This window comes from Nicrophorus vespilloides, unplaced genomic scaffold, assembly GCF_001412225.1.
Source record: "Nicrophorus vespilloides isolate i.1.1-1 unplaced genomic scaffold, Nicve_v1.0, whole genome shotgun sequence".
Classification (NCBI taxonomy): Eukaryota; Metazoa; Arthropoda; class Insecta; order Coleoptera; family Silphidae; genus Nicrophorus; species Nicrophorus vespilloides.
The window spans coordinates 60,506-79,252 of NW_017097409.1; the positions used below are offsets into that span (position 1 = coordinate 60,506).

Sequence of the window (18,747 nt, forward strand, 5' to 3'; positions counted from 1 at the left end):
TGACCCATAGGCAACCGATAGCATCTTCTAAGTATAATGTGTTGCCTAATACTTGGGAAAGCTTCATCTACCGGAATGCGTCAGTTACTAAATCATCGTGAACTTTCAAATTTAAATTATTTGTTTATAATTAACGTATATTCAATAAATATGCTTGAAATTAATTAATTATATAACTATATAGCTTTTTTATTACAAGTTATGGATAATAGAGTGGTATTGAAATATATTTCTGAGAATATTGCTTTAAATAATTTACAGTAAGAAGTTCGGACGTGGTTGATCGCTGAATGGGAAAGAAGGTCTGTAGGGAACGAAGTTCCACCTCGTAATTACTTATTCGGTGTTGCGTATTGTTAACACGTCTTGTTGTTGTTATCCAATCTGGCGCATCTAAGAATGTTGTTTGTTAATATTGTTATCACGTCTGTCGCCTAGAGATTCGTGCCAGAAAAGGGAACGAAAGAGGAGGCGCGAGAGTACAGTTGTAAATTAGCACTTCTTAGACCGTTAGCCGTTCGTTCCTTTTGGTCTCGGCGATCCTCGTTATCCAAGACGATCGCCAGTGACGTCAGAGCGGAGCTGCTGGTAGGCAGAGGAAGAAGTAGGGAGCAATGTGTATGTATGTGAGAGAGAGAGACACGTGGAGCGAAAGAATGAGAGAAAGAGAGATCTCTCACCTGTCCGCCGCGAGAATACAAATGTTATTCAGAAGAGACCGAACTTTCGTTTCGCAGAGTGGTGAACGCACGCAAACGCAACGATACAACGACGAGTTTCCCAGATGGGACTTGCAGGGAACAGGACTTGAGAGACTCTCCCGACAAACAAACACACGATAATAAATGTGCCAGAAATGTTCTTCAGGAAGTGCGCGAAATGTCCTGCCGGTGACCAGTTCTCTTGTGCTTCTGTTGTGCTCTTCTTAGTTCTTATTGGATTTTTACACACTTCATCAGCGCAAGGTAAAACAAAAAAAAAATAAAAATAAAACAACAACGAGAACGGACAATTTCGGAAAGGGGAAAAGTATAATATAAAAAAAAACCTTGAAAACCATATGACCTCGATGTCTTTGCCGCTAAAGTTGCAACAGCTTTTTTTTGTTGTTGTTGTTATCCAGAGGAAAGTTCGGAATTGAAGACCGAGAGACAAAAAAATAATACAAAATAAAACGTAAATTGATTTTTAATTTAACGAAAGTGAGCGCGCGCTCGTAAACCAGTTTTCGTAAATATTTTTGAGGATCGAGCCGGAGGATTCCCGCAACAACTAAAGACAACAAGTAGAAAACTGTTGCTTCATTTAATGTTTTCTTAATAGCCTTAATTTCACTTAATTGCTTCAAAATCTATTATCAATCATTCATTGTTAATCTCAGTTCGCAAGGAACAATCCAATCTCCTACATTAATTACTAATATGCATGCCAATTACAAAACGAAAAGAATGAAATGTAAAGTCATAATATACAAGGATTATGCTATTCTATTTTTTTTGTATTTAATTACACCATTTCATGAGACAAAACACGTCTTACTGCTGCAGCTACCTTGACTGGAATTATAAATGTTAATTTCCTTATTAAAGCAGTTTTATATAACAATCTCCAGTATTCAATATTCGCTATGAAAATCAAACAATCTTGAATAATCAAAAAAATTAAATGAAATTATTCGTTTTTACAATTTCATGTTTCTATGTGGTAAATTCAACAATTCGCAAAACGATTTTAAAAGGTGATCCAATATGAAATTCAGTTTACCTTTGAGTGTAAGCAGTTAAGGTCACGTGAATCATTACAGAAATCAGGAAGGAAATCTTAAGAGTACTTTCGAATTAATAATTTCAAGTAAAGATAATTTTAAAATATTGATAATGTAAAGAGTGTTAAGAACGTATTCAAATTAATATGTAATGAATTTAATTGCAGAAAACATTAAAAAGTAATTTACCTTTTTTTGGGTAAAAACTATATTATAAGTTTGAGTATATACTTTTAATATACACGTATATATTTATATCGTTCAGTTATTTATTGGTAAGAACAAGGTGTGGTGACCAATAAGTATGACAGACGAGGTCACGGTTACTATTTATGCTGTCTTTTCGAAAAGAGCTCTCCGCACTGCGCGTATTGTTATTCCATAACGTCGGCGTGTTGGATGTCGTGGGCGTAATAAAAGCACATGCACACACGACGACGAAATGTCATTACAAGCCATGTACACTGGAATTACATCCATAACACCTAACTGTAACTCGCCTTCGATTAGGAATATCAAATGCAAACCCACCTACCACGATTGAAAACCAATACAATACAAATTCAATGCTCGACAAGATGAATCACACAATCCCATCATTTTTAACAGCTTTCTTTATATGTTTACGAGAGAATCGAAGAGCCAGCAAAGAAACAAAAACAAAACAATTGAATTGACAATAAGCAAAATCTTTGATTCGAATTTAGTACAAATAACATTAAGAAAGTTAAAAATATTAATAAAGAAGCGAATGAAAGTAATCAAATTGGAAATGCAAGAAAGGAGCGTTTAATTAGTTAACATTAGCCAATTCATCGTTACGAACAGCAATAAATAAATATGTGTAGCACTTGCATTGAATATTAATACATTATTTACATAGCATTGGCTGTGAATAACTTAAAAAAATTGCAATACGAAAAGGAACTTTCGAATTATTGCCTCGTCGAATTGGATAAATTTTTGAAAGTGAACTTTTACATTCGGAATCCAATAACGCTGCACACAGATTATATAACAATTAGAAGAGGTGAATGAAGAAGTAGAATGAAAAAAAAGTATATATAAAAATAAAATAATTAGTCATGATGTGTGTGTGTGTATATGGCGAAGAGAATGAATTATCAAAGCGAAAAGGCCACTCGAAAGTGTACGTAATATGAATTTATTCGCATTTTGCATGCAGAAACAAATCGCCTCTAGCAGTTTGCGTTTCTCATTTTCTTGTTATTATTATATATTTTTTTTTACATTTGTCTAATTGAAAGTACTTGTATTTTCTTAATTAAATTAAAATTGAAATTATTAATTAAATTAAAGTAAAATTTCTCAAGAAACGATAAAAAGACTTTAAATTGTTGTCGAGGAAATAGAAAGTGTAATAAATTTGATTTAGTTTTAGTGCGAGCAGAAAATATAATTTTATTGTTTCCGTCGTTTGCCAAATAAACTTTCAGTTATTTTCTTTCTTTGTTAAAACCATAAGTATATAAAATATAAACAAAGAGAGAAAAAAAAGCTATAAATATTCATAGTTATAAACTTGTTGGACGAGATGCAAATTAAGCGAAACGTCAGTAATTGGAACAATGAGTTTAAAAAAAAAAAGAAATAGTTGTATTTGTTTCACTTTTACTTTGTTTTTTTTTTCCAACGCTCGACTGGATGTCGAAACGTGCAATTATCCTTAATTACGGATTTAAATCTAATTAGGAGTCGCGCGTTGCGTTTGTTTTGTGGGCGCGAGTAAGTGTGTGTGGACGACATCTGCAGCCGGAGAAAAACCTTATTTATATGGATCTACTTTGCTCCGATTGTATAAATTATCAAGAGATCAATTTCCAATCGGCAATATGGTCATATTATATGGCTTTTCTTCTGCTCCAGATTTCCAATCCACTCTGAAATTTTACGCTCGTTCGAGCGTCAACAACACAAACAACACCGTTTGTCAGCTCTGATCTTATTATTTTTTCATTATTGTTATTACTAGAAAACCGCACATTGTTGTCGACGACAATAACAGGCAGCTTCGGTCGAGAAGAGAATGCAAACGCTGAAGAACTTCCGTAGTATTCATGTCTATACAAACAACAGTTGAAGGATGATTAGTTTCTGAATACGAAATCATCTGATAAATGTCATGTTGTTAGTTGCTATGGTAACTTCTTATAAACAACTAGATGATAATTGCAATTAATTGAAAATTACCATAGAAACAAATAATAAATAACTTAGACCATGCGTTTGTTACATAATGCAAGAGTTCTACATTTGACAGATTGATTTAAGAGACTACTAGATGATACTTGAAATAAATTGAAAATTACCATAGAAACAAATAATAAATAACTTAGATCATGCGTTTGTTTTGATTTCAGAAATTAGATGACACTTGAAAACAATTGAAAATTACTATAGAAACGAATAAAAACGTGTTAGCTTATATAAAGAAAATGTTTATAAAATAAAGCAAGTAAGAGTTTTCAATGCAAATTTTCGCTCATCGAAAGTTCAAATAATTATAGAAAGGAAAAGTTTCTCTCTAGCGCGTTACATTTTCTGCACCAGTTTGTTTTTATTTATATATATATTTTTTTTGTATTCTTTTTCCTCGTCTTCTGTTTCTTTTTGAAACGTTCTCGTCTCGCCGTGCATTGAAATGCAAGAAGCGGTGGTCTCGTACTGTTATAGAATATGTGAGCGCAATGGGAAACTAAGCAAATAGCCTTAACGGGAATACGAATGGCTTGGAATTATAAATTACGAATTTCGTTTTATTTGGGCCAAATAATCGATCGATCGAGGAGAAAATGATCAAAGACCGCAGACTTTCTTCTGATCGCATACGAAAAACAAAGAGCCAGGCCTACGCGACTTAATTGATATCAATCTGTCGGGATGAATGGGTCTATTAAGTTAAAATATGAAAGTTTACTGGGAATGCGTTTTAGGCCGTAGAAACTCAGCAACATATTTCTTTTTATATATATATATGATATACTCTTTTTTCTCTCTTTTTACACACATATTATTGCGAAGCCAATTTTAAGCTCGTTACACGTTGAGAGAATTGCTGTGGGAAATCGCGTCTCCGAGGAAAATCCATGAGAAGAAGTTTTCCATTGAGTAACTGCTGTTATATCATCGGCTTTCTACAAATGCAAAGCGCATTCCCTTTTCGGGAAATATCACCTCCGCGCCGCATTCAAATCAATCCAAGCGCTAGACTCTTCGTGTACTTTTTTTTAGTATCTTCACGTCGGAGAAAGTTAACCTTTCACCGTGCCTCAACATAATAATATTACTAATGGTGATGTTCTTCAAAATGCATATTCTGATGATGCTGCGTCGCGTGCCGTAAAAGTTATCGCCGAAGACGATCATTCTGGTCAACCTTGACATTTCGTTGATCATCACCAAAATAAATAGCCAATGTGGACCCAATGTCTTTTCGATTCCCTCTCAATTTGACATTAATAGCACACTTGATTCGAACATATTTATGTACGTTCAGTTTTTAAAAGATACAAAGCTAAAAATTATACATTTCATTACCATTGTTCTTCATTAATACACATCTAATAAGTATTTATTTCATGAGAAGTTTTTAAACAATCATGTACATTTAATTATCTTTTAATCTATATTAACTTATGAAACATTTGCAACTTATTCTTAAACATTTTTGGAATACAGAAATTACACATTAATTAAGTTTTGGCAATCTGTATTTTTATTGTAATTTTGAAATGAGGAAATTTTGTAAATCAAAATTCGATTTTATGTGTAAATCTTCGCTGCTATTTCTTGTGAGAATATGAAATAAACAGGATATTGGCTATGGGGGGGAATTAGAAATTCGGCGGTCGTCTCTTGCACAGTTTCCTGCCTTGGTTCTATTATTTTTTTTCGTTGTTGTCCCTCGTACAATCTTCATAGAAATGGGTCAGCTTTCTAGTTTTGTTCCTCGCCAAAGTCTGTCACACTCGAAACGAACATAATGTAATGATAATATTCATACAAAGCGTACGCAATTACGTAACGTGTTTAAACTACAGCAGAAACGCAAATGGCAACATTTAAAGATGAGGTTTTGGTATGAAGATTCGGAAATGGCTTTCCAATTTGGAGCGGACTTGCACTTTCTATTTGTAATTACGCATTGATTGAGCTTTCGTTCATTACTTCGTTGAATAACTCTCGCTTTTCCAATTGATAGAAAATTTATGCGTACGTTTCAGAGGTAAAATGCGGCCATCCAGCTGTCCCCGTCAACGCCCAGGTGGGTCTCAGCTCTCCCGATTTGAAGGCAGGAACCACGGCTCTGTACACCTGCGACGATGGGTACGAAACGTTCGGTAACACCATCTTGACATGCACAGCCCAGGGGAAATGGTCTGGTGAACTTCCGTTCTGCGGTAAGTTCGATGCTTCTTTTATTTAATTTAACACATGTTCTGTTTCATCAATGAGATTATCATCATTCCGTAGGAACGAATATCGCGTATAGAAAACCGGCGAATCAGTCGACCACTGTGAGGGGTGGTGTTGCTCTGAACGCTAACGATGGGGAGAAGAGCAACGAACACGATGGAAAGAGGTGTTCTGAGACACAGAAGGAGGTAAGTCCTTGGTGGCACGTGGACCTACTGCGGCCCTACCCTGTTAAGGTTGTCAGGGTTACGACGCGTGGATGCTGTGGTCATCAGCCGCTGCAGGATCTCGAGATCCGCGTTGGTAACAGCAGCTCAGATCTTCAGAGGAATCCACTTTGCGCTTGGTTTCCAGGAACCATTGGTAAGCATGTATTTTTTTACTTTTAACATCTTTAAAATTACGTAATTCGGAAAAGTTTCTAATTAATTTACTACACTCTTCGTATATATTTTGCTTAATTCAGAAGCTCCAGCTGTCGCTTTAAATCTCCATTTTAACGAGAATCAATTAGCGTGACAATAAACGTAATTAGTTTCGTGCTGACAAACAAATCAACTTGAATTACTCAAAACTCCGATAGTTTAAATTAAACTTGACGATTATTGAAATTAATTTTCCGTTAGTGGAATACGGAACAATGCGAAACGGATGCATTAGAATGCAAATTGCGGCTGAATGTCGGATGGAATAAGAGTTACGTAAACATCAATTAAATCTCGTCTTGTCCACTTAACAGTACACATTTGAGCGGAGGCGCCGACATCAGCAAATCGAATTTCGACCCAATTTTGTTGGATTTCGTAAAACGAAACCAACATAATAGAGAGAAAAGAACAACCAGAATTTATTTTTATTCATTCCATGCTAATTCCGACGCCGTTATTTCCTCCCGTAACACACTTTACTTTTGCTACAAGAAAAATACTGTTCTCTAGTTTCAACCAGTTTTTTTTTTCAAATGTGATTTGAGGACAAAAGTTGTTGTTTTCCAGTGTCAATTATTTGACCATGTTCTAAAACCAAACCGTGCACAAAAAAAAGCAACAATTCGCAATGAAATAAAATAATGCAATTATATCGTTTTGCGAAACGGATTTAATATGTGAATTAATGGGCATTAAATTAAATTTGACGAAAAACAGCACTGAAGAAATACAGAAAGAATCAAATTGGATGAACTTGACCTCGCCCACACTAAATGTACGCATAAGCAAACGCAAATAATTACAATAATGATCCTGAGAACACGAATTCATTCTTTTTTTTTGCTTCGCTTCGTTTCGTTGATATGGTAATTAATCTGTGATTGCGTCAAGCGAGGCTTTCACATTGTTGTATTACGTTTGTAAGTTTTTTGTTGTTTTTATGCGTGTGTGTGATCGATGCAGTGTGGAAAATCCGCCTCTTGTTGTGCAAAATCGATGATTTCTAAAATCGAACTGGGTTAAAAGATATGCAAATCTCCGATAGGATTTCCTATTTTCTACTCTTGATATTATATTTGCATTGCTGGTAATTGCTTCTTCAATAATGGAAATAAGAACGAACAGAAATAATTGAATTATGGATGCGGAATTACGTTCGGAATTCGGAACGAACGGTGTTCATTCCTTGCATTATTTTGTTTGGAATGATTTGCATGTTCGACTTTTTGAAAGTCGCTGTTTTCAAGGCGGTTTTTACGGTTCGGAAACGATCGCTTATGCAACGCACAATAATTGCCAATTGGAAATAGAGTGGAAAAATGTAACGTCTTTAAAGACATGTCTCCTCGACGAGAGGGGAGTTTCTGATATTCCTCAATGACAAGGAAAACGCTTTAAACTTTCTTCAGTTACAAAATCTCCAGTAATATTTATTTATAACTCATTGGAATAAAACCAATGTAGAGATTGTGGTTTTCTTGAGAAACGATTTAAAGTAAATAACAGTTACAGCAAATTATTAAATGGAAACACTTTATACTGATTGAAAAGTTTATCTTTTGTGTTACAAAATTTGTTGCAACTGAAATTGTAATCAAGTTTAGAGCTCGGAAATTGCACAACGAGTGCAGATAGTTTATAATTACGGTTGAGGATGTGCGCGATACCGATCTTAGCCTTCGGCAGCCGTAATTAATCGTGTCATCATGGATGGACTCTCTTCATATGCGTTTTGTTTTTGTTCAGATGAGGGAGTCACAAAGACTTTTACTTGCGCCCGTTCTTTGGTCGGACAATACGTCTTTCTGCAGCTGGTAGGAGTCGAAGGATCATTGTCTCTCTGCGAAGTGGAAGTCTTCACAACTGATGGTGCGTGCAGCTTTTTAACTCGAAGAAGAATGATAGTTTAAATGTTTCTTTTTTTGTTGCTGTTGTTTGCAGAATTCTCAATTGATAGATGCGCTCCGAAAGCTGCGGCTGCTGATGCAGAGTTGGCAGCATTCGCGAGGACATGCTACGAGTTTCGCGTGAATCGTGGAGGATCCTTCGCCGAGGCTCGAAATTACTGCAAAGGATTCAACGGGGATCTGGCGCACGGCATGAATCCCGGCCAAACATCCTTCCTCTATTCCGAGCTGGAGCGAAGGAAACCTCAGCTGAAGACGCAGCTGGTGTGGATCGGCGCCCAGAAGGAACCAGGTCTGACCTCGAGGACGTGGAAATGGGTGAACGGTAAGAGAACATCCGACGACGAATGCGAAACTATTTCAGTCTTGTGCTATGAAATCCACTTTCCGTAATGCGATGCATGCATGTAGGTGGCCATGAAATAATACTATCCGAGCGGATTCAATTGCATTGCATCTTTGCAGCAACTACAACTACAACATCAACAACAATGCCGCATAAATTGCAAGAAATTGTTTCTAGATTAGACGATTTCGACCCACTTTCTATTCTTCGAGTCTCTGCTGCTATTTTTACACCACAAAATCGATTCTGAATCATCAGCAATACGCATTTTTAAGGAAAACACTAATATTTTGAAAGTTTCAATTCCCCAACATAGAGCTGTTGTTTATAGTTATTTTATTCATAATGTATTTGGAGTCGATTTGCATATTCAAATGCATTCTTTTTAATTGAGTTACAAGTGTGACATTTCTTGTTTAAATTTATTTGAATCTGTGTCAGAATCCTTTTTATAACATACTAGTAAAGTTGTAGATTTTGAATCCCTGCAATTGTTGTTATATTCTTTTGGTAATTGTATAGGTGACATGGTGGTTCGTCCATCCTGGGGCAAGGATCAACCCAACAACTATAACGGGGAGCAGAACTGTGCAGTCCTGGACGGAGGACGAGGTTGGCTGTGGAACGACGTGGGCTGTAACCTGGATTATCTACCATGGATCTGCCAACACAGTAAGTGTCCCACTTGATCCCAAAAACTGGTGTTTTCAAGATCAATAGATTTAGAAACAAAGCGGTTGCAGTGGCGGTGCATTCGTATAACCGAGTCGACTTTTCGTTATTTATTCCAAAGTTCATTTCGAAAAGTTCAGAACGCCACGCCACACATAGTTTCGCAACGCCTCGGCATTTTGCTCTCACGACTATAAATAAGAATAAGTAAATTTTTATCGGAATTTTTGCGAGCACTTCAGCTCTTTGTGAGAGAGAAAGACTTTGCAAATCATAAATTCAACGAAATCGCGCAGCACCTTAAACTCTTGCAAATTAATACGTTTTATTTACAAATCGGTTAAAACTTTCAAGGTATCTTCGTTCATTCGTCCGGCATTTGGCGTCCAAAGTGAAAGGTGAAGAAATACGCGTGGTTTGTTTTTCGTACGAACCTAATTAATATTTAAAATATAAATTAACAGGATGAAGGTCATTAAAGTCGATTGACCCTAAACAATCTTTATTAAGAGAAAACATGAAAAAAAAAATAAATTATAATTATTCTTTTATTTATATATAAAATTGATTTATTAATAAACTTTCGCATGAACAAAGTGAAAGGTTCCAAACAGAAAACAATTTTTCTTCAACAAATTACTTTTCATTTATTTTACATCGGCAATTCCCATTATTAATACTTCTTGTACGCACATACAAACATCTAAAGTGAAAGTTACTAAATATTTTTTTATTTTTGCTAATTCAATAATTTCAAAATGAAAAGGTCAAATGCTAAGCGTTGCGAAATGATAAAAACCAAAGAAAAAAATATAATTATTCCAGAAGTAACAACTTCTGTTTTTTTCGATTCGAGGAAAAGCGACTTTGCTTTACAATTACTTTAATGACTATATTTGCTTTTTTTGTGCGAGCATGAAATTACGGTGCTCGCAATCGGCGCGTGACCACTTCCGGAACCGGAAAACAGTCGTCACTCAGATGTTCATTCCTTCGCGTTTCATTCGCTAAAGAAGTCTTCTCTCTTCTTCCAGAAGAAATTTAAAGTTTGCTTGATTTCACGACGATTTGTTCATTGAACTTTCCATATTTGTGTTCGAATAACTGTAGAAATAACAAGAAGAAAAAAACAGAACATGTAATTAAGAGATTTCCTTTTTAATAATTATCGGTATTGACTTTGAAAATATTTTATTTTCATTACGTTCATGACATAAATACCTCTATTTATGTACACTTCTTATTATTAGTTGCAAAAATCCTTTCAATTCGTTACGTGTAAGTTTTATAGTTCTAGCTTTATTTTAGCTCGCAGCTAAATTTGCATTTATTTAAGTATGCGCGTAACTTGTTCTTTTTATTTTGTGCTCTTTACAGGTGCTTGTTTATTGTAGATTTCAATAAGTTACCTTCACTTTTAATCATATTTTTTTCTACTTCTTTCAATCTCAACACGAATGACATTGGCTGCACCATATCTGCAACTCTTTTTCTCTCGCATAATCAGCGTGTCGAAAGGACAGTTAGATCAATTAACTGCAGTTTGCACGTAATGATATCAAGGCGGATTTTAGCTTTTTATACATATAACTATTAATATATGTATGTAGGAAATGACAACCGTAATTACACTTTATAATGTTATAGAAATTTCGATTATTTGTTGTTCGATTATTACCTGGTTATATGCAGTTATTATTTAGTGTTTGTTGAGTTTTATTTCGTTGCTGCAATTCCCTGTGGATGAATGGAAAATCTGTGTCGTTCACCTTCCATTTGCAGCGGTTCTATTGATTATTACAAAAGTGAAATTTCGCTCCTTTTGTGTTTGTGGATCACAAGAAATAATACGTGTGTGTTGTATATTTTGTATATCTCCCATGATCTCTTCTCAGAGCGAACGTCGTGACTGGGAGCAAACAGGCATTGTTACAGTTTCTCTTGCCGCTCCAAATTCGAAGCGTTTGTAATCCTGCAAACACATTTAATGAGAAATGCAAACACGAAACTGGATAAATGGCAATTAATTTAACGGTTTTCTCGATAGCAGTAATTATTCTCGTCGTAACGATTATTTAAACCCGTTGCGAATTGTTTGCATGTTTTGATTGATGCACTTTCACTCTCATCATCTGACGTCTTTGCTTTTTTTCTTCAGATCCATCCTCGTGCGGAAGTCCGGACAAACAGTTAAACTCGACGATTTCCGGCTCCAATTATAGTATAGGTGGATTGATTCAGTACAGATGTCCGGACGGTCATATGCTCGTTGGCAATGCGAGCAGATCCTGTGGGAAGGAAGGATTCTGGTCCGGATCGGCGCCCACGTGCAAATGTAAGTCAACTTTTCAACGCTCGTGAATACTAATTAATCCTATTTTGCATATATCTTGTACAGTTATTTTGTTCCAAAGATTTACAGCTTTTGAATCGATTATTAATCAATACTCGTTAAATCATTACACATTCAGCTATTTAATAGCTTAATCCATGCTATAAATAATTATTATACATTATTTGACACACATTCATTAGATTAATTAATGCAAAACTAGATATTGCTTTGTCATTTAATCACCATTATTTATTATCAAATCATGTGCATAATAGGAACCGCAGCTATTGGTATTTACGCTCATTTTATTCACGAAACTTTCAAGTTTAATTTGAGTATTCATATATCCAAAACCGTTTGGTCTTCATCGAGTTACATCAAAAACATTGAAGACATACTTTTTTTTTCTAAATGTCAAATTTAATGGAATTTATATGCAATTACTTATATTTTTATATGTTTAATTACTACAAAATGACTAGTTTTCTTAATAATTGCATTTTATGTTTTTAAAGATATTGACTGTGGAGGATTGCCGGACTTGGAGCACGGTTCCGTAACGCTCGTCGGTGGTAGAAGCACCTTTGGAGCGGTTGCAAAATACGCCTGTCACGAGAACTACACACTAACAGGAATTGAACAGAGGAAATGCGAAGAGCACGGAATTTGGAGCGAAAAAACTCCTCAGTGTCTCTTCGACTGGTGTCCGGATCCACCAGAAATTAACGGAGGAATAGTGAAAGTGACGGGTCACAGAAACGGAGATACGGCCACTTATGTTTGTCAATCCGGCTACATTCTCTTCGGCCAGGCGATAATATCCTGCCAGAAGGGAGGCGAATGGTCGGGAAAAGCTCCATCCTGCAAGTACGTGGACTGCGGTTCGCCACCTTACATTGGTAACGGAAGATATGAACTACTGAATTCGACGACCACCGTGGACAGCATCGTCGAGTACAGCTGCGGTGATGACTACTGGTTGGACGGAGATAAAGTTCAGAGATGCGGTAAAGAAGGAAAATGGTCTTCGGATGCTCCATCCTGCGAACGTAATTAATGAAAAAAAAAAAACGATTAATTAATGTTATGTAATAACGAATGTATGTTTATTTTGCAGTGATTGATTGCGAAGAACCAGACGTGCCATCCGGATCGTACGTTATTGGTTACGACTTCAACGTGCATTCGACCATTACGTATAATTGCGAAGTGGGTCATATACTTAGAGGAGAGCAGAACAGGACTTGCATGCGGGATGGCGTGTGGTCAGGTAGCACACCCACGTGTGAATGTGAGTAGAACGACTCCTCCGCCTTCTTCGTTTGGTATCTCTAATGGTTTGGTGGTGGTTTTTCCTTTTGCAGACATTGACTGCGGTAAAGTGCCATCGCTCCTTTACGGCAACACCGATTACATCAACGAGACCACTTATCTGGACAGCCAGATCAGCTATAGCTGCACGAGAAACTACAGGCTAACAGGAGTTCCTAGAAGAATCTGCTTGGAAAATAGACAGTGGAGCGACAACTCGCCGAAATGCGAAGGTAAACATTGAAGAGTTGAAGAACTTCGAGCTTCTGGTATTTGCATACATTTTATTCCAGACACATTCAAGTTCAATTTAAATCAATACACATTGCGTATAATAGACGAAAACTAATGTTTTTTTTTTGTAAAGAAATAAGATGTCCGGATCCAGTGCTTCCGGAACACGGAATACTGTCGGTAACCGGAAACGATCGAATGTATGGAAGGACGATTATCCGAACGGCGGAATCAGGATCCGGGTCGTCGACCTACAAGATCGGAGCTCTTGTGAAGTACCGCTGTGAAAGAGGACACAAGGTGGTCGGAGAGCCGCTCAGCACTTGTGAGGACACCGGCCAATGGAGTGGAAGCGTACCACAATGCATATGTAAGTAAACTACATTTTCGTCGCAGCATAGATGTTAATTGAATTATTTGTATTGCAGTTGTTGATTGCGGAGATCCAGCGAAATTCCAGAACGGCGTCCTTAACTTGGCCTCGAATGCCACCTACTACGGAGCCGGAGTTCTCTACACCTGCGACGCCAACTTCGAGCTGGATGGCGTGAAGAGACGATCGTGTTTGGAGAATGGAACTTGGAGTTCTGATGCTCCGAGCTGCAAGGAAATCCAGTGCAAAGATCCGGACACCTTCGAGGGTGTTTCCTTCCAAGTTAGCACGCATAGCGTTGGAGGTATCGCCAAGTACGGATGCCCGAAAGGACACGAAATGCAGGGCAACAGTACCAGGGTGTGCCTGGAGAAAGGTTCCTGGAGCGGAAGAGCTCCCTCCTGCAAAGCCGTGGATTGCAAACGGCCGCCGCAAATCCAAAACGGAAGGGTCATCGTTGCGAACGGCACTGTGTACACTTCTTCCGTTGAGTACCATTGCATACCTGAGTTCAAGAGGATCGGGGCTTACATCAGGAAGTGCATGGAGAATGGACATTGGTCTGGGGAAGAACCCACTTGTGAGGTTTCCATAGGGGAGACCGAAGATCCGTCCAGCTTAGGAACAAATATCGGCATCGGATCCGGAATTGTCATTGTCATCCTCATCATTTTAGGCTTAATCTATTTAAAATTGTAAGTGATCTAGCAGCACGGAAGAAATGATGTTTGATAATCTTTTTTTTAGACGAAGAGCAACGCCTGTTAAGAATACGGAAAACGTGGAGGCAGCTGAAAGGAAGGAGGACAGAAATGCGGCAGTGATGAGTTACTCTACGTTGAGTGACAGGAACGGATACGGAGGATCGCATTTAGGTCCAAACATCTATGAGAACATCCACGACGAGAACATGTACGACGCGCCATACGAAGAGACGAGCAGAGATAGTGGAACGTACGAACCTGAGCCGGTCGGAAGGAACGGTAACGTGGTGACGATAAACGGGGTCTCAGTGCGATGAAAAAAACCAAAATTATTTTGTTTCTTTTATTTGTTGTTTTTTTTTGTAAATTATTATTCTTTTGTTTTCCGTTTTGTTCCTCCACTAATAACGATTATTATTATCATTGCGCTGCAAGAGAACAAGGAAAACAAACTATTATTATTATTATTACTTCCCCTCTCCATTTGTGATGATGATGTTGATTAGATAGAGTCGATAAAACAATCTGTAAATATTAATTTAATTTTTATTGTGTAAAATATTAGATTAAACGAATATAAATATATATTATTATTATTTTTTATTTACAATATTTATTTAAAGACAAATCCTGCTCAAAAGTTGCTTATATTAAGTGAGTAATGTGAGGAAGCTTAGGAAGAGTAAAACCAAACACTTGCAAAAGATATTTTTTATTTGATATTAAAAATCAAATACAAATAATTTGATAATTACTAAATATTTTTAATATTAATATTTAAAAAAAAAATCGATAGATTTAGTAAGGTAAATAATAATACTAAAAAAAGGAACAAGTTTAGATTTGAAAAAAAAAAGACAAATCCTGCACAAAAGTTGCTTATATTTAGTGAGTAATGTGAGGAAGCTTAGGAAGAGTAAAACCAAACACTTGCAAAGGATATTTTTTATTTGATATTAAAAATCAAATACAAATAATTTGATAATTACTAAATATTTTTAATATTAATATTTAAAAAAAAATTCGATAGATTTAGTAAGGTAAATAATAATACTAAAAAAAGGAACAAGTTTAGATTTGAAAAAAAAAAAGACAAATCCTGCACAAAAGTTGCTTATATTTAGTGAGTAATGTGAGGAAGCTTAGGAAGAGTAAAACCAAACACTTGCAAAAGATATTTTTTATTTGATATTAAAAATCAAATACAAATAATTTGATAATTACTAAATATTTTTAATATTAATATTTAAAAAAGAAATTCGATAGATTTAGTAAGGTAAATAATAATACTAAAAAAAGGAACAAGTTTAGATTGGAAAAAAAAAAGGTGCGTGCTCAAGAGGTTTCCATTTTGATGAGAGCCGAAATCCCGTCGCTCATCTCTTTGAGCGCTTGGAACTCGGTCAGACCCAATCTCCTCTTATTGGATATATCGTAGACGTTGTCTTTGGCCGCGGAATGCTCGCCAGATGTTCCTCTGACCTGCAGATTATACTTGGCCGCAGCCTTATCCAGTTTCTCCTTGTCCGCAGAGAGCTTAGGCAATTTGATGTGGACGGAGGCGCGAATCGTGGTTCCCAAATTCGTCGGGCAAAAAGTCAAATATCCCAGACGATCGGATCTCGCAAAGACCAGCAGCTTGTCCAATTCCGCTACGACGTCCATCAGTCTTTTGTAGACCTCGCGAAGATCGCCTCCCGCCTGCATCGAGATCAATCTGACGTGATCCTCCTCGTTGATCCAGGCCAGGAAGGTCTTCTTCGGGTTGTAGAAGATTCCGCGACCGTCGGGCCAGAATCTGCAGGCTTGCGCGGATTGCAGGAATCTGTCGCCCTCTTTGAAAAGGAAATGATCGTCGATCAGCTTCTGCTGCTCGACAGGGGTCATCAGCTTCAGAGGGTAGTAAGTGCCCTTTGCTTCACCTTGCATGCTCTTCAGAGCTGTCGAAATCTTCTGTTCAATCTCCAAGTATTGCGCCTCGGTCAACAGCGGATTGAATGGGTACGTATCCAAAGATCGTCCGCAACGCACCCTCGTGCTGACAACGTATTTGCCCTCCGGATCCAAGTTCTTCAGATCGTTGGGATTACCCCAATTGGACTTTGGATGTTTCGCAGATCTTTTAAACCCATGATAATCCTCGATGAGCGGATCGAAGAGCTCGTTGAAGACGGCGTACGCGTCTGGATCCGAAGCGTACAGACCGATCCCGGAATCCGGATTTTCGCAACCTAAATTAATTGCATCAAATGTTCGAATGTATCCAAAATTAAGTGTCTCAATTCTTACCAGACTGGATACAGTCCAAGAGATTCGCGCCGAGCGGCGTCTGTATCTCTTTCAGAGTATCGAAGACGAATCTGTTCAGGTACTTCTTGAGCAACGATTGCGAGGTCGAAGTGTTCAACTGGTCGAATGCCTCCTCCATCTTCATCAGGGTCTCCTGAGTGACGTGACCCTTGCCGCATTTCTTGCGGCAATCGTCGCAAGCCTTTGACGATGCCATGATGTGATCGCACGGGATTTGCTCCTTACTCTGATGAAATAAAAAGAAAAAGTACGGAAAATTTGAATGCAATGCGACGTGACAGGAGATTTGGTAAATGCCAAAAAAAAAATATATATATTAAAAGTTGTAATATCCGAGATGGTCTTGGAATGAAATAATAAAAGCCAAACTCACCTTGGACATGGTGAGGGTGCTGAAGCCCTCGGTGGGCATTTCCAAATCCTGCACCGCATTGTTCTTCTCTTTGATCTCGTGGCTCATGATGATCAGCAGCCTCGTCGACTTCCTCTTGCTGAATGCCCAATTCCTCGCACAAATGCGCAAACAATTCATATCTTAACGCGCGCGGCACGTTGTTTATTTTCCTATTAAATTTCTTTTAATCCTTTTTTTTCTTTTCTTCGGCTATTCGCGAAAAAAAATCCACGTTCTCTTTCTCTCTCTCTTTCTCCCCGCGATTCTGTGCTCTTGCCTTTTTTTTCTGCTAGCTTGCACTGACAAATGCCCATGTCAAACGATCTTTATGATTGTTTAATAATATATGTCTATCAAATTTCCACCGTCTTATCTTGAATTGTTCGCGACTTTCTTTATGCTCGTATCGCAACGCAATGCGATACCATTGCACAACATAAGGACGTAAACAATACACTAATCTTAATTGCTGGAAGCAATAATAAATGAGAATTGAATTTCATTCGTTCAGCATGTTTCATATCTGAACGCAATTTAAATCTTTTACTAAAACACACATTTAAGACATTTAAAACTTTTGATATTTTTTTTATTAATTTAACATCTAAAAACACATTTGTTAAAATTTAACAATGAATATAAAATAGTAAACTTGATAAGTAATATTTCGTAATAACATATATATTCGAAGTATTTAATCTTTCTGTACTGAATTCATTATTTTATTTCTACAACATTTATGTTACAATTTATTTGAAACGAAAAACTTGTTATATTTATAAGGATACTTTATTATTCAAAATGCTGAGTATATAAGTATGAGTCAACATAATACAGTTGTTATCTTAAAAATTATGATTTGGATTGAAAGTGGAAATCTGCAATTAAAGGTTTCTGAGAAAGCCGATGCAGTAGTGCAGCTTTCGGTCCAGACGGTTATCGAAATGGCAGTCGCAGGATGAGCAACTGTACCGGAATTTGCTCATGTGCTTGAAATACTGGGTCTCATCGTCGAAGGGCGCAACGCACGCGTAGCAAGTGTAGTTTGCAGCGGCAATCCTCCTCCTCTCTGTCACCTTCTTCTCGGTAACCACCTTCTTCACGACTTTGGTCGTCCTCTCCGGGATGCCTTTAGTATGCTTCTCTTTGCAGTACTTCAGATGCATATACAGCGAATCGTTGTTGGCGAACATCTTTTTGCAGTTATCGCAGACAACTGTCGGATGTGCAAAACAAACAACATTAATCATTTAACATTAATCGATCTTCGGATCATGGAAAACGAACTTACTTGAATCCGAGACGTTCTTCGTTTTGGAAAGACTCTTCCAGGACTTGGCCGCGTCCAGATTGAACATTGCCTTAGCTAAATCGGCCTTCGTACTTCTACACCGCTTACCCTGATCCTCCATATCAAATGCAAACCACTGCGTGTACGTTATGATTACTTCACAATCGAAGTTTGTTTATTTAAAACTTTAAAAAATAAAAACAAGCAGTGTGTTATAACATTTCCTCCAGGTGGCGCATT

At 37.1% G+C, this 18,747-nt stretch overlaps 3 protein-coding genes across 3 annotated transcripts; 1 reads left to right on the plus strand and 2 right to left on the minus strand.

Moving 5' to 3' along the window:
* Positions 1–726: 726 nt before the first annotated feature.
* Positions 727–15,021, plus strand: LOC108560024 (sushi, von Willebrand factor type A, EGF and pentraxin domain-containing protein 1). The gene is made up of 13 exons (XM_017917443.1): positions 727–965; positions 6,010–6,186; positions 6,260–6,565; positions 8,377–8,499; positions 8,572–8,862; positions 9,406–9,555; positions 11,714–11,890; positions 12,406–12,939; positions 13,008–13,181; positions 13,255–13,434; positions 13,569–13,805; positions 13,864–14,503; positions 14,556–15,021. The coding sequence occupies exons 1-13, from the start codon at positions 857–859 to the stop codon at positions 14,827–14,829; spliced, it is 3,372 nt and encodes a 1,123-aa protein (XP_017772932.1). The 5' UTR covers positions 727–856; the 3' UTR covers positions 14,830–15,021.
* Positions 15,022–15,775: 754 nt separating this feature from the next.
* LOC108560028 (arginine kinase-like) lies at positions 15,776–17,324 on the minus strand. Its single transcript, XM_017917445.1, has 3 exons — positions 17,196–17,324; positions 16,802–17,048; positions 15,776–16,743 (listed from the first exon to the last, which is right to left on the minus strand). The coding sequence occupies exons 1-3, from the start codon at positions 17,280–17,282 to the stop codon at positions 15,848–15,850; spliced, it is 1,230 nt and encodes a 409-aa protein (XP_017772934.1). The 5' UTR covers positions 17,283–17,324; the 3' UTR covers positions 15,776–15,847.
* Positions 17,325–18,025: 701 nt separating this feature from the next.
* Positions 18,026–18,715, minus strand: LOC108560017. The gene is made up of 2 exons (XM_017917430.1): positions 18,508–18,715; positions 18,026–18,432 (listed from the first exon to the last, which is right to left on the minus strand). Exons 1-2 carry the CDS (start codon positions 18,626–18,628, stop codon positions 18,101–18,103), a joined length of 453 nt encoding a protein of 150 aa, XP_017772919.1. The 5' UTR covers positions 18,629–18,715; the 3' UTR covers positions 18,026–18,100.
* Positions 18,716–18,747: the final 32 nt, after the last annotated feature.

Excerpts from the sequence above, each read along its gene's own strand:
- LOC108560028 (XM_017917445.1), bottom strand. The coding sequence starts at position 17,282 with ATGAGCCACGAGATCAAAGAGAAGAACAATGCGGTGCAGGATTTGGAA. Across the intron at positions 17,049-17,195 it reads GCACCCTCACCATGTCCAAG|AGTAAGGAGCAAATCCCGTG; the intron begins GTGAGTTTGGCT and ends TTATTTCATCAG. Across the intron at positions 16,744-16,801 it reads CTTGGACTGTATCCAGTCTG|GTTGCGAAAATCCGGATTCC; the intron begins GTAAGAATTGAG and ends CAATTAATTTAG.
- LOC108560024 (XM_017917443.1), top strand. The coding sequence starts at position 857 with ATGTTCTTCAGGAAGTGCGCGAAATGTCCTGCCGGTGACCAGTTCTCT. Across the intron at positions 966-6,009 it reads ACACACTTCATCAGCGCAAG|AGGTAAAATGCGGCCATCCA; the intron begins GTAAAACAAAAA and ends CGTACGTTTCAG. Across the intron at positions 9,556-11,713 it reads ACCATGGATCTGCCAACACA|ATCCATCCTCGTGCGGAAGT; the intron begins GTAAGTGTCCCA and ends TTTTTTCTTCAG.
- LOC108560017 (XM_017917430.1), bottom strand. The coding sequence starts at position 18,628 with ATGGAGGATCAGGGTAAGCGGTGTAGAAGTACGAAGGCCGATTTAGCT. Across the intron at positions 18,433-18,507 it reads GAAGAACGTCTCGGATTCAA|TTGTCTGCGATAACTGCAAA; the intron begins GTAAGTTCGTTT and ends CACATCCGACAG.